Below are 14,943 nucleotides of genomic sequence, written 5' to 3'. Positions count from 1 at the left end.
GCTGCAAATTATGGTGCAAGCTTCTGGAGTGACAGGCAGTGTTAAGATGGGCCTCAGTACCTAAGAAAAAGAAGTAAAAAGCAGAATACTTTCTCAGTATTCTATTTCAGTATTTTTGACACTTAAATGTTTTCTCTAAGATATGTGTTAGTTTTTAATTTAAATAAAACATTGTATGTCTAGTTGGAAACACACAGAAGTAGACAGTAAACACACAGTAAAGTAGGAGATGACAGGTATAACACTCATTAAATTTTACAGGAACCAGGAGGTACTGACAATGAGGTTTCTGGGACTAATGTAAAGACAGAAATAGTAATTAAGCTTGACCTTGCAAAAAAAGGTACACACTAAGTAAGAGAAGGCATGGCAAAGAGATGCTACTTCATACAAAAGCAGAACAAATGCAGAGGTCTTGATTTCGTGGCTAGTGACTGGCAGTTACTAAAGCTTCTTAAGTCTATAAGACACGCATACGGTTGCATTTTAGAAAAACCATTTACATACAAGAGCTCAGAATGAACTAGAAATACACTGAAAGCTGTGTAACAGATGCAAACTTATTTTAAGCATTCCAAAAGAGAGATGCAAGTTTTTAATCGCTTAAATTAGAGATAGCTATTATCCTAAAACATGAATTTGAAAGCCATCAGGCATCAATCCAAAGGCGTCCGTCAGAGACAGCCAACAGGGCTTCACCACTGGGACCCTGCCCCATCCCTTCCTATTTTATCTGTAGGAGACTTTAACGAGAAACAAACTTGACAAGGAAGCTAATGACAGCTCCCCTCTTCACCCTAAATATAAAGGGGGGAGGGGGAGGGGAGATCTGTTTTTTAAAATTACTATTTTTAACCAAGGGAGTGAGTTTGTTCTAGTTTCTACTAGACTGGCTTCTACTATAGAACATTAAGCAGAGACATCTTCCCTTTCAGAGACCAAAAAAGGGAAAACAGTTAAGTCATAAAACCAGTGATTTCTAGACAGTTACAAAATAGTAAATTTTTTCTTTAATAATATTAAAAAAAAAAAGAAAAATTATCCCCTCCCTGAAGTGTCTCTACAACTTAAACCAAAACCAAACAATCTCTCATGCAGTTAGTCCAGTTATACCTTTCACATCAGAGGAGCTAATAACATGAAATCAAGCCTATAATAGGAATACAGAGATCTGAACAAAGCATTACCATTTTGTGCTTTCTTCAAAACAGATACAAGTACCCACAAATGCATATACATCTTAACACATTTACCTATGTCAAAAAAAATACCCAGACAGGAAACAGAATAGAGCTAACCGTTACTGAGAAATCAGTCTGGGTCATGTTTTATTCTGAATATATACTAATATATGTGTATGCTAACATGCTAGCAGTTATCATAGCTCTGAAGGCTACACACAATTTATCACGGTGCTTTTGAAATTTTCTCAGGAATGAATGGGACAAACTACTACCTAAAAGATTCTAGTTCATTAACTAAACCTCAATTTAAAAATTACTAGCATTGGTTAATTATCTAAACTGCCTATGTTATACCCTGGTTTCTCTTCAGATCATATACATCTTTCACCTTTTACTAAAATGCCTATGCACTTAATTCAGTTCATCAGTAATCTTTAGTCTGGATAAAACTAAAAGGGAGAAGGAAATGGGAAGAAATTAAAGTCAACACTTAGGTGGGGTTTATGATTAGAACCAGTTGAACCTGCAAGTATCTAGATTTCTGAGAAAGTCAATCATATCTAAAGTTCATCTGTAACAGAACATACTGTTACAAATGAATTGAACATAAAAAAAACAAAACAAAACCAAAAAAGATATGGCTGCCTTTTTCCACTCAGGATCAAAAATAAAAAACAATTTGGCTTTTAATAAATACAATATAAAAATGAAGTTTTTAATCTACAAAACTGGAAGGGATTTTCTTTAAAGATATGCCTCTTCCTGCTGGCAAAGGTACACAGAAACAGGGATGTTCAAACTCTACCAGTGGACATGGATGCAGGTACAACCTTCTTCCTGCAGGGCAATATGGCAGAACAAGTGTATCAAAGCCTAAAACATGCACAACTTCTGGCTCAGTAGTGCCACTTTCAGTAATCCTTCCAAAGTAAATAATCAGAGATATAAAACAGGAGATGATAATTTCTGCATTATTTTCAGTGGCAAAAAATATAAAATAATCCTAATAACCAACCACAGAATTGGTTAAATGAATTATCAAACAATGTTATTATGGATTCTTACATAGTTACTCAAAAGTATTTGCAGAAAAAGTCAACATGATCAAGTAGTGGTTCCTACTATGGACTGGGAAAGTATTCAGAGTAAGATTCAAAACAGTCTATACAAGCACACTCTGGGGATACTGTGGGTTCCATTCCAGACCACCACAATAAAACAAATATTGCAATAAAGCAAGTCACATATATTTTTTGTTTTCCAGTGCATCTAATTTATGTTTACATTATACTATAGTCTATTTAGTGTATAATAGCATTTTGCCTTAAAAAACAATGTATAGAGCCCAAGCTGGGTAGCTTGCTTGGTTAGAGTGTCATTCTGATATGTCAAGGTTGCAGGTTTGACCCCTGGTCAGAGCTCAAAGTAAAAACAACCAGTGAATGCATAAATGGTTGGAAGAATAAAACTGATGCTTCTCTGTCTCCCCCTTCCTTGCTCTTAGAATTGATAAATTGTTTTAAAAATGTACATGCCTTAAACTTTATTTCTAAAAAATGCTAACCATCATAAGCCTGTTGGAAAATGGTACCAGCAAACTTGCTTGACTTTGGGTTGCCACAAACCTTCAATTTGTGTTAAAAAAAAAAAAAAAAAAAGCAGTATCTGTGGAACACAGTAAATGAGGTATGCCTGTACAATACACCAAGTAGATATATATGTTTTTATGACCATATATACACTAAAATGTATTGAAAAGTTAACAGTAGTTATTTGTATTAGTTTTCCAGAACCTTCAGGATTTTTCTGTTTGTTAAAACTTTTAGAAATAGAAATCTGTATTTTTAAGCTTCTTTGCTTTAAAAAAAAATTAAGTAATATGCAGTATGGTCTAGATTGCCCTGGGCATTGGAGAGCAAAGTGGGGGGGGGGGGGGGCCTGGGACAACTGTAATAGAATAACAGTAAAATATTTAATTAAAAATAGAATAAAATAAAAGGATATATATATGTATATTTATATAAATATAAAAGGTCTAGATTGCCCAACGAGGGGTTAAAAATAATATCACTACTCTTTTTAGTTTTGGATTTACTATTGATAGGAAGGGGAAAAAGAGCATGCCATAGGACTCAGATTATCTGAGTTTTCCCCCAACTGCCTCACCTTCTAAAGTGAAAGAAGCGACAAAACACAGGCGAATCTTTCTGTTGTTCTTTATCCTTGCGGAGACTGTCCAAGCGACACTCCCGACACTTGGGCAGCTGTGCAACAATGTTCACACAGGAGTCATCTTGTACAAAGGCCTCACCACTCTGCTGCAGCTTCTTGAGTTTGGCTGGGTCTGTCAAAACCGACTTCCGGGATGGGACTAGCAAAACACAAGAGTAAGGCAATGGACCTCAAATTTTTAAAAAATTACATCAATGTGTTACTAAATTCTATTCAAAAGGCCAGTTATCCCAAAGGGAGAACTCCTAAATAGCTGGTTCAACTGTCATTTCTAAAAATGGCTTCACAGAAGACAGCTATCAGAACAATGAGAAGTTTTACTCTCTTTATAAGTAATTTTCATTTGCTGAACCTATTTGGCACCTTAAAACCCCAAATTCAACAACTGTACTCATAATTCCAAGAAGTATACACTTCTAGCCACAAACCTAGATAAGAAAAATATTTCAGGAAGATTTTTTCATACCACATACTTAATTCAAACTCACTGCAACATTAGCAGTGCACAGAGGTTCACCTCAACCAATACAACACCATACAGAAGTCAATTCTGTCACCGTCCCCCCCCCCCCAAAAAACTGGTGTAAGGTGTGTTCTCTGCAAAAGCTAACCATTCTAATTAAAAAAAAAAAAAAAGAAGAAGAAAGAAAACCAAATAGCTCTCCTGCACAGGCCCCTTGGTCTATAAAAATAAGAGCTATCTTCTAAATGCTTCCATGAGATGTCACATGTCTTCAATCTCCTTCAAATGTGTATTCCATTCAGGGTTATGAGCACTGGCTAATGACAGGATTAGGATTCTAAGTAAACATATGTTTGAAGTTTTAACTTGCAATGGATAGGAGAAATGGAAAGAAAATGTTAACATGGTTTCTAAAGAAAAAGGAAAAAAGTAGTGATGAAACAGGAAACAGCAATCACTGTGTCAGCCTAAATAATACAGAAAGGAATCCTTTCATAAGCAAGAGCATTGAAGATATTTCATATGAAACTAACAGAAAAGACCTTTTCTCCTTAGGGACCAAGGGACCTGAGAAAAGGGAGGTAGATTCTTAGGCAAACAAATGGAAAACACACACACAAAAAACCCAAAACAACTTCTGGGGAACCAGTCCAGAGATGGGTGGGAGAGAGTAGTGGTCTTGGAGGAAATCAAAAGAAAGGTCTCAAACCAAAGAAGGCTTTAAATAAATAAGCATCTTCAATGTTACCCTAGAGGTAATCTAATCTTACCTCTCTTTTAAAGTACTGACAAGAGCACACTAGGGGTAAATAGGGGTAAAATCCTAAAAAGATGCTGTCAGGCCTTGATCCCTTAAACATTATTATTCAGTCATAGTGAAAGAGAAGGTAAAGAGATCAATAGCTCAAGGATGGAATTTTAATTACTCATATTGAAAAGGCATCATCCTTTGAATTGAACCAGGTTTTCACAGACCACAGGCAAAAAGCCCAAAGGTTATTTTATCTGTTCTGTCCTGGCTTAAAAGAGGAAATATCTAGAAATAAGCAAATTGAACTATCTAAATCTAGCTCTCTACTGAGGAGAGCAAAGTCGATCCTATCAATGACTCTCAATTCAAAGCAGAGCCCAGAAGAAAAGCAATGCCAGCTTCTGAGGAGCCACAGAGCGATCTGACAGGAAAAAGGCTGTTGCTCCACTCTAGCTTGCTTTAGCTCCCAGGCAGAGCAAGGGTGGGGGAGCCAGCAACAGCCACCAGCACATCTTCCCATACCCACAGGGATACAAATGGAAACAACGCCAGAGATCTTGCTAGGCTTCTGACCACCCACCCTCTCACAGGCCTCAGCCTAGAGTCCCAGTAGAGAGGACACACAGAATGTAACTAAGGTTTTCTCTGAAAATCACTTTAGGTGGGACAGAGTTGCACAGCATACAAAGTGAGACAAAGCTGGACTCCAATTCACTCATGTACCTATAATTTGCTTACCAATGTAGAATTTTTACTTTTTCTTCACATTAATATTAAAATACTTTGCCTCAAAACCTAGCTGAATGTGAGAGCTGATGACTCAAAAAGAATAAAGAAATAGAACAGGGATATGGTTATGAATATTCAGTTTCTTTTAGGAGTTACACAACTCCTGAGAACAGTATACTCTTATGCAATTAATTTTATGTAAATTAATAGCTGTATCAACTTCCACCTTAAGAATAAAACTGGATTAGAAGTACCATTAGGCAAAACAGCTTTCTCTATTTGTCCTGTATCAAAAAGATCCACAGTTCAATTCATCCATCTTGCCCTGTGGTTTCAGAGGTCTTCAGTAAAAGTGAGAGTGTGGATATACTCATTTTTTTACGTAGCCAAATGTTTTTTAAGTTATCAAAACCCACACAAATTTTCCCATACAGCTGACAATTATCAAAGGTACTTTTAAATTGTAATACCTCTCAACCTTTGACATACTGAAGCCATTTCCTAATTCTGGTAAGAGAGCTTTTGATAACTACCATCATTAAATGCATCCTCAAACTTAATATAAGTAAATGAAATACAGTGTACCATTTTCTCTCTAATAAGAATATTCAGTTTAAAATTGTGGGTGCAGCAGGACATTGCTCTTAAGCAAATAGACTCCGCAGGGTGTTTCAGCCCTGTCCTTAAAATCTTTAACCAAAACCCAAATTCTAGATGTGGTGATGTAATTCTCTATCTTCTAAAAAAAACTTTCAGATCTGAACTACCTACGTGAGTATAAAACCTGGATGTTACAGAAAGATGTGTTAGGCTGAAGATGAAGTAATTATCAGATTACTTTAGACTTTGTTCCATTTAAGTCATATGGTAAATGCATATAATGGAATCCTGGTCTTTAAAAATCTTGATCCTTAAAACACAGGTTATCTATATTTCTATATACATGGAACCAGGTCCAGCAAAACAATAACAGTAATCATTTCTGGGATTTAAGAATTCTACCTTCTTTGAACTTTTCTGATTGTATGAACTTTCTCTATAATCATTTTTATATTTTTTCCTTATAAGGTAAGATGAACTATCTTCTCTTAGTTTTTACTAATAAATATATGTAGAAACACTCACCATTCTGGATTTTATTGTTGCTTCTTGTACAATAGTTTTCATTATCTACTTTTACTGAAGATTCCTTTAAATTCTGTGATTGGCAACTTAAGGTCGAAGGTTCTACCTTTTTTTCCACACAACTATTAGGGTTATCAGCACTGATACCAGCTTTCCCTTCCAGCTTATTTGAAAGAAAATCAGATGTGGAAGGTGCAAGTTCTAAGTGCTTCTGCAGTTCAGGAGTATTGGCAATTTCCAATCCTGCCACTGAAGAAGCTTTTGTAGGTAAGCACACCTTCGGAAGGCCAGTTGATGGTTGTGGAACAGATTCCAATCCGTTTTCCTGATCAGCATTGGTCTTCAGCAGGGTACAGCTACCTTTTGGTTCACTCAGGATTTCTAAGTCTCCAGTTCCAATCTGAGAGGACTCGGAAGAGAGCAACCCTACTTTGCCGACATCTGGCTTTGTTCTCAGTATTTGAGTCTTCATATTTAAGGAGGAAGAAAGTTCTTCTGGTAAACTCTGTTTATGACATCTAAAAAATAATAATATGTAAAACTAGTATTTTAGGCCTCTTTTGTCTCTTCCCTACCAAAAACAATTGTTTGGTTCCCTAAGGCAACCAGAATGAAAGAGAGAAAAACAAAACAAAACTACTTTTATTAGAGAATTAAGGATAGGTTCTTGTGAGCTAGAGTTAAAAGGAATCAATAAAAATACTGGCTCTATAAAAATACTTTAAACATTCAGAAATTTAAAACCTGAAATTCTATCTGCATGTTCTCATGAATCCTGAACTACTTCAAGTTAGTTCTACCTTCCTACACTGTAAGAACTTTAGTTTTCCCTCAAAATAGAGTATCATAAGGAACCTAAACCACCAGCAGCACAAACCTCTATCCTGCTATGAACAGCATTTAACCAGCCCCAACACTGGAAAATTTCATTGTTGTTTGATCAGTGATCAGGACCCAAAGTAAATGGAAGAGCTGACTGACTACTTTCTTGTTCACAGAATGAATTGGTAATCTCCCCCACCCATTTTAATAGGGGTACCCTTAAAAAACTTTTTCTCTGAAACTCATCCTAAAGTTCTTTCTCTAGCAAACACAAAGTCCTTTTTTTCTGTTATATTTTTTCCCTTGCTTCTAATAAAGGATTTCATCCTGAGAGGAATTTCATATTAGCACTCATATTAGACATCTTTGTGTGGGTACCACTGAACTTGTTACTGTTCCCTCTTTCTACTTGGAAGACTGCTCCCCCTTCCATCTAACTATCATGTGGTCATCCTCCAAGTTCTATCCCATGGAGCCCACTTTCTTCCCAGTGAATTAATGTGCTCAAACACGCCCCACCTTTTTTCAGTAGGCTTCCAAACCATTTCTATACCAGTCTTTCTGGCCCGTATCTTAAGTTTTTACCAACTGCCTGCACTCCACCACCGTTCCTCAAAGATCCTTCCCTTAAAACTCTCCTCTCTGTGAACCTATCACCGCACCTCTCACCTAGACCCAGGGTCTGGGCTGATGATAACCATGCTTCCCTCTTTTCCACATTCCCAATGACCCCAGTTTTCCACACAAACCCATCTTATCCTTTTTCCTTGAAAGCACACATTTGTTCTACAACTGTTTGTGGTATGTCAATTGAGTGTTCTTACTATATCAAGTTAAGAAAGCTGCTCTTTCTTCATTTCTGTAACATTTTCTATATTCTTCTGCAGGCCTACTCACTTCACACTTCTGAAGGCACCTGACCAATTTGGAAACTAATAGAAAGCCTCCCTGGACAACCTGAAATATAGTAAATAGCAGGTCATTTCACCAAATTCTAGCTATACTGTATTTCTGTCTATGAAGCACAGAATGTGGAAAAGTCTTCCGACCTGAGCTATGTAAGCTCATATTAGAAGAACTGTGGCTAAAGTAGTTTTCTTCTCCTTATGATTATGTTTTCCAAAGAACAAATAACTCACCCTTGAGGAATTCTTGCTCCAAGGTTAGGTGGAGAAATGGTAGCTTGGGGAGTACTCTGCTGTCTTGGGTCCTTACCAGGTGGAGTTGCTGGAGTACAGCCGAGTACTATATCCTTACAAACTGTTGTGCGAACAGACTGCACAGGACATGTACTGGGAGAAGCCTAAAAGATACCAAATCAACAGATAGTAAAAGGAAAAAGTCCCTATTTGGGGGAAATAAGAAGTGCTAGCAAGATTCAAGTTTGTTTGGTTTAGTACTAAACAAACATAATACCTTCACCAAATAAAAAGGATAGGAGGAACAAGTGATAAATCACAAAATTAAGGACTGATATCTGAAGGCTGTTAATTAATCACTCTGGCTTTCCATAAAATGACCCTTCCTACAAAAAGTTACAGCAGATCTTTTTTCACAGACCTCTGAATCATTATGCCAGGAAAAAGCAGCCAGGTGGCAATCGCTTTAATAATGCAATGCACAGAAGTGAGCTTTTAACAGTCTTCAAATGGTGGCAGCTTCACATGCATTCGGTTTAACATTACTTGAGTGCCCACCACGCACTTACTGTGTAGACTGGCAGGAGACCAGACCACATAGGACTCTTGTAGGCAGTGGTGCCTACTGGATACCAATATAAGCTTTTACAATGCAGTAAAGGTTGAGGACACGGTTCTCGTTCTTATGTGGCTCATCAAGTCACAAAGGTCATCCCATGCTGCAAAAAATATCAAGTCAGGGCTGTGGGACAAAGCTGGGACACCCGTCCCTTTCCCTTTTCATGTAGTTTTATCTTTACAAAACTATATGGAATGGACCCACTTCTTCCTAGTTTGTACTATCCACAAAAATAAACTTTCTACATGGGAAGAGAAGGAAGAGATTATTAAACTCGACTCCAGACAACTAGTCTATGGCTAAACCAGGTGAAATCCACTCACCATCTTCATCAGCCTCAAGTCATATGCCATTCTCAATCCCCTCCCTTTCACACCACAATGACCTTTAAATTTACCTCACCGCCTAACCTAAACTTGAAAAATCTCTCAAATTTCTTCACCTTCTAGTTAACTTCTAAAATCTGATGTAGAATAACTTTCCAAAGTTTTTAAAACTTCACAATTCTGAATATATTTATATGTTGTCTACTCACAAATCTTTTTCTCAGACATTTACTCTGAAGACCTTGAAAAGACTGTCTAATATATGCTAAACAGAAATATACTTTAAAAATTTACTTAATCACTATCAAAGGTTTAGCATAGCTTCTAACTATTTTAAAGTACTAAACTATCTGATTATATACTATACTATTTTAGTCAGTTTTGGTTAAATATAAATTTAGTGTTCTCCAGAAGGATTTTGGGGGGAGAGGCTTTGGTTATTGTATGACTATCCTTGGGATGAGTCAACTTTACCTCTTTGGGCCTCGGTTTCCTAATCCCTAAAATGAGGACATTAAATAAATGTATTCCTAAATCCTATTTAGTTCCATTTTATAATGCTCCTATTAAAGATTAACCTCCCAAAGTTTAACTGCCAAGTCATTTCAAAATGCTTATTCAAGGCTCACTTTTACTAAGCATCTTCCCTCATCTCATCTTCCTTTCTCTAAATTATGTTTAGAGTTGATGCACTAATACAATACCTTTTCTTAAATTATTTTCCTGAGAATACCAGGTCTGTCCAGAAAAAGCCCAGCCATTGTTAACATAATGAGAACCATCTGTGCGACATTGACATAACCTGGCAGCCAAGGGACTGGAATGAGCATGCATGAACAACAATGACTTCCCTGTACTAGGTGGGGGCAGTAGACACTGTTGAGTGAACATGTGTACTGTGTGGCTGTAGCATTCAAAATAACTGAATGAGTAAAACAACAGATCTGCACCAGATTTTGCATTAAGCTTAAAACTATTCAGGTGATTCAGAAGAAAGGCACAGCTATGGATAACTGATGCAGATCTGTGGTAAATGGCAGCTGCATCACAACAACATGCCCACTAAGGCATTACATCTCGTGCGTGCAGAATGTTTTGGCAAAATCTCAAATCACCCAGGTGATTCAGCCCCCCTACAGCCCAGATTTGGCACCCTGGGATTTCAGACCATTGATGAGATTCAGGAAAATGCAATGGAGCAGCTGATGGAGAATGGAATAACTGTGTGAGGTTCCAAGGTGCCTACTTTTAAAGGGACTGACATGTCATTGTCTTATGTACAATGTTTCCTGTATCTTCTTCAATAAATATCCCTTATTTTTCATATCACATGGCTGGATACTTTCTGGACAGACCTTGTTGTATACTTAAGAAATTCAGATTACAACCTAGGCATAAATTTTTATTTTATATAACATCCATTGAACTGCTCAAGTCAAAAAACCCTCCGTCTCATTTTCCGTATCCAATCAACGAACCAGTAATTACTGTCTGTATTTCTAAACCATTTGTAGAATCTATCTATCCCTTTCCATGCCACCACTACCATCTTTCCCCTAGACTTCATGTCTCCTAACTGGCCTGACTTCCATTTTTGCCTGAACCTTCTGCCCAAAGTTAATTCTACTAGAGAGCCATCTTTATAAAATATGAACCAATCAGATTATATTACTCCATAGCCTACAAAATTCTATGTGGTCTGGTCTCCTCCAACCCCCTCCACTCACTTCACTCCACTTGTCCACACTGCTCCAACTACACCACTGTATTTCTGGTTTTCAAATGTTCTAAGTTCTTCTTGCCTGTGTTTTGGTACCTGCTATTCCACCTCTCTGGATAGCTTTCATGTGGCTGGCTGGGTCCACCCCTTCACCCTCACACCTGCTCAATTGTCACTTCCTCAGAATCTCTGGTAACTCTTTCCAAAGCAGTACCTCACTAGCCACCCTTTTATCTTTATCATATTACCATGTTTGTGTCTTTTATTGCATTATCACACTGTGAAAGTACCTTTTATTTAAATTATTTTTTTAAATGTTAGTCTCCTTGCAACATAATGTATACTCCTACGGGCAAAGACCCTGCTTGTATCTACTGTTATACCTCATAAAGCCAGCCACATAGTAGATGTCCAACAAGACTGGTGGAATATGTGAGTGAACAAATGCTGTTAGTATTTCAAAATAGCTATAAATAATTGTTATGAGTTATCTCAAGAGCCAGGCAGTAACACTCACCAATGTTTGGCACATATAAAATATTCAATAAATCTTTGTTGGAAAGAGGGATGGAAGGATAGAAGAAGGAAGGAAGAATTGGCTGTTTGTTATGATGGCTGCTCACTACACTAAGAAAAAGATCTGGAGAGAAGTGGCAACAACATAGGGGTGAAGAGTACTGGGTTTTGGTATCAGACCTTGGATTGAATCCAGGCTCTGACACTTCCTGGTACATTATTTAACCTCTCTAAGATTCAGTTTCCTCAATTATAAAATGAGAGCAATGAAGCATACTTTATAGGGTTGTGCTTTACCACAGTGCCTGGCACATAGATTGGCTGTCTCAAAGCAGAAAAGCATAATAAAATTTTTCTCAGTTCAATCACCATGGGTTACAGCCAGCATAACTTAGGATCCTTTTCCTTAAAAACTGAAGTGTATTACCCTACAACTTTCCTAAGGGTTAGGCTCAACAGGATAGGGCTTCAATTCCAAACCCCATCTTCGCATACACACTGCTGCACTGGCCTCTGACTTGACAAGGGTCAAAGTTTCTTCTTACCTGAAGAGTTTTCCCTGAAGGTCTTCTATACCAGTCATGGCAATAGTTCCTCCCTGGCAGCAGACGGAGATAATATAATTGAGTGTTTGTTGATATTCTAAAAAGAACACTGCTGGCTCACACTCTTCAGCAAACTCTCCTAATTAACCAAACAATGTCCTAACTCTGAGGAACAGTCTGCTAGGCAGAGAAGACCTTCAAGGAGCCAGATGTTACTGGCAAGCAAGTTTATATTATCCAAAAATATTCATCACAGCAATCAAGAGTCTCTTCTACCTACTTCTGAACTCCTGTCATTCAAGACCACCCAAAAGTACACTTTGCCGGTCCATACATCTGGGAAGTGCAAACGCTGTGAGATGTGTGCCAAATGTGTTACTGTACTCATCTTTTACTAACACATTTAAATAAACTCTCTTTCCCTACTTATTTCACTACCTTTCTAGCTGTCTCGAAATCTAAGCCAGACCAGTGTTTCCAAAACTTGCCTGATTACAAGAATCACTCAGGATGAAAAAGAATATTTACTGATTTTCAAAATATCCTGTAAAGGAATCAAGGGGGCTAAAAGAGTACGATTTTTAGTTTAAAAAAGGGGGGAGGGCTCCATGAATATACAGTTAAAAAAAAAAAAAAGACAGGTATCTCAAAATATAAATAGTGAAAGTCTCTAAGTATGATGGCAAGTGATGTTTCCTTACTATGCTTTTCTAGGTTAACAAAAAAATTAAACAGTAACTTTTTAAAATGTGGTAATCTTTATTTTGGCAAATAAGTTCAGTAGAAAAGAGAACAGGTAGTACAGGGCTTAAGAGCTGAGACAAACTTTTTAAAACATAAAATTTAGTTTCTCATTTTTGATGCAGACGTTAAGGCTCAAAATAGGTTTAAAAAAAAAAACTTTCTATACTGCCCAACAATTAATTCAAGGAGCACACAAACCTACTGAACTGAACAATATGTTGAGCACACAAACCTACTGAACTGAACAATATGTTGAAAGAGATAAAAAAGACATGTTCCCTGTCCATAAGAATGTGAATCAGGTAGAGAGGATCACTTATTAGGTACATATTACCACATTTCGCAAGTACCTCCTTCAAGGTTATAATGTGACTTGCTCAATTACAGGTCCACCACTGATAAACTTGACACTTTGAAGAACTGGTACCTTCCCCCACAGCAGGTCCCCAGGGCAGGACTGACCCTAGTCCTCCCTCTATGCCAGGATGATTCCTCTGTGATCCATCAGGATGCCATTTCCTATTCCTTGGTCCTCTCCCCCAACAACATCACGTAGCTCTCCTTTTCACTGCACAAGCCATTTATACTGATGCATTCTCCCTAATGGGCAATATCCAATCAACTTCTTCAAACTGACCTGTATTACCTCTACCCAGGATCACTAAAAATTTATCCAATGTCAAAACATGAGAGATTATTATTCTACTCTGCTTCTCTTTCAGTTTCTAACACTGTGGATTACTTAACAATACCCTCGGTGAGCTTAACTCTTAAGATGCAACAATCACTTGCTTTACATCCTTCCAATAGTTCCCCTTCAAGCACTGTTTTACTTTCCATGATTTCAGTTACCTATGGTCAACCACAGTCCAAAAATATGGAAAACTCCAGACATAATAAATTTGAAACTGCACACTGTTCTGAGAAGTATAATAAAATCTTGCTCTATCCCAACCAGGACATAAGGCATCCCTTTGCCCAGTGTATCCATGCTGCACACGCTACCCAAATGCTAGTCCCTTAGGAGTGGGGGAGGTTATCAGATTTACTGTCATTATATTGCATTGTTTGTGTTCAAGTAACCCTATTTAACTTAATGGCCCCAAAGCACAGGAGAAGTGATGCTAGCAATTCAGGTATGCTAAAGAGAAGCCATAAATTTTATTATGTCTGTACAGGAAAAAACATTATATATATATAGTTTGATACAATCCATAGTTTCAGGAACCCATTGAAGGTCTTGGAATGTATTCCCCCACAAATAAGGGAAGGACTGCTGTACATTACTCCACCCTTGTAAACGTGAAGGCAAAAATGAAAGGTATTCTTTTCTGAACAACCTAATCAGGTCTACACACTTGGAAAGAAGATGGTGGTATTAGATACCTTGATTGTAAAAGTTCCTGTTGCCTGTATAAAGGCTCAAGATTCAGGAATGCCAGATGCCCAGATTCTTAAGTACTTGATAACAGAGGAATGTGTTATATTCCTATTTCTGTCCTATTTCAGAACAGAATTAAATCCAATACTTGAACTCACAGGGGCATTATAGAAGCCTATACTTTTCTGGGCAGAAATTAGTAATGACAAACCAATTATTTCCCTTTAAAAAAATGAGTTATTTGTCTACCTAATCAAAAATGACCAATCAAACCCTGTTGTTATTGAGTCCTATTTCAACATCAAATCTACTCTAAGATTCTTGCTCTCTTCTCATTAGAGGCATTCTTCAATTTGATACACACAACTCAATTTACGTACAAAAACACCTCCATATCGTGAAGTTATCAAATCTATGGAGAATTTCAGAAAATATCAAAACACATTTTTACATAAAAATAGTGAACCAGAAACTTATATTATCTCCATCTGCTTGAGTGTAGAAATTATGGCCAAGATCTGGAACTAGAGAATAGAAGATAAGACAGCACAGAGGACCAGAGAAGACAGTTTCATAATCACTAAAACAAACTGGCCATGCACTGTTACAGTTAAGGAAAGCTTTGGGCAAGTGACAAAATAAATGTA

General features: G+C 37.3%; 1 protein-coding gene and 1 long non-coding RNA gene across 4 annotated transcripts in view; both read right to left on the bottom strand.

Annotated features, from left to right (window-relative positions):
• KDM3A (lysine demethylase 3A) overlaps positions 1-14,943 on the bottom strand; it is a 48,264-nt gene that overhangs the window by 18,977 nt on the left and 14,344 nt on the right. For all 3 annotated transcript variants that reach the window (XM_028514492.1, XM_028514493.2, XM_028514494.2), the window contains exons 9-11: positions 8,446-8,609; positions 6,485-7,002; positions 3,351-3,555 (exon numbers count right to left, since the gene is read on the bottom strand). In XM_028514492.1, coding sequence (XP_028370293.1) covers positions 3,351-3,555; positions 6,485-7,002; positions 8,446-8,609 — 887 coding nt within the window. The remainder of the gene's footprint in view (positions 1-3,350; positions 3,556-6,484; positions 7,003-8,445; positions 8,610-14,943) is intronic.
• LOC118501150 lies at positions 12,941-14,943 on the bottom strand. Its single transcript, XR_004903754.1, has 2 exons — positions 13,148-14,943; positions 12,941-13,113 (listed from the first exon to the last, which is right to left on the bottom strand). It is a non-coding gene; the product is annotated as an uncharacterized LOC118501150 (long non-coding RNA).

Source organism: Phyllostomus discolor, chromosome 6, assembly GCF_004126475.2.
Source record: "Phyllostomus discolor isolate MPI-MPIP mPhyDis1 chromosome 6, mPhyDis1.pri.v3, whole genome shotgun sequence".
NCBI lineage: Eukaryota > Metazoa > Chordata > Mammalia > Chiroptera > Phyllostomidae > Phyllostomus > Phyllostomus discolor.
This window is presented reverse-complemented; position numbering and strand designations above follow the sequence as displayed.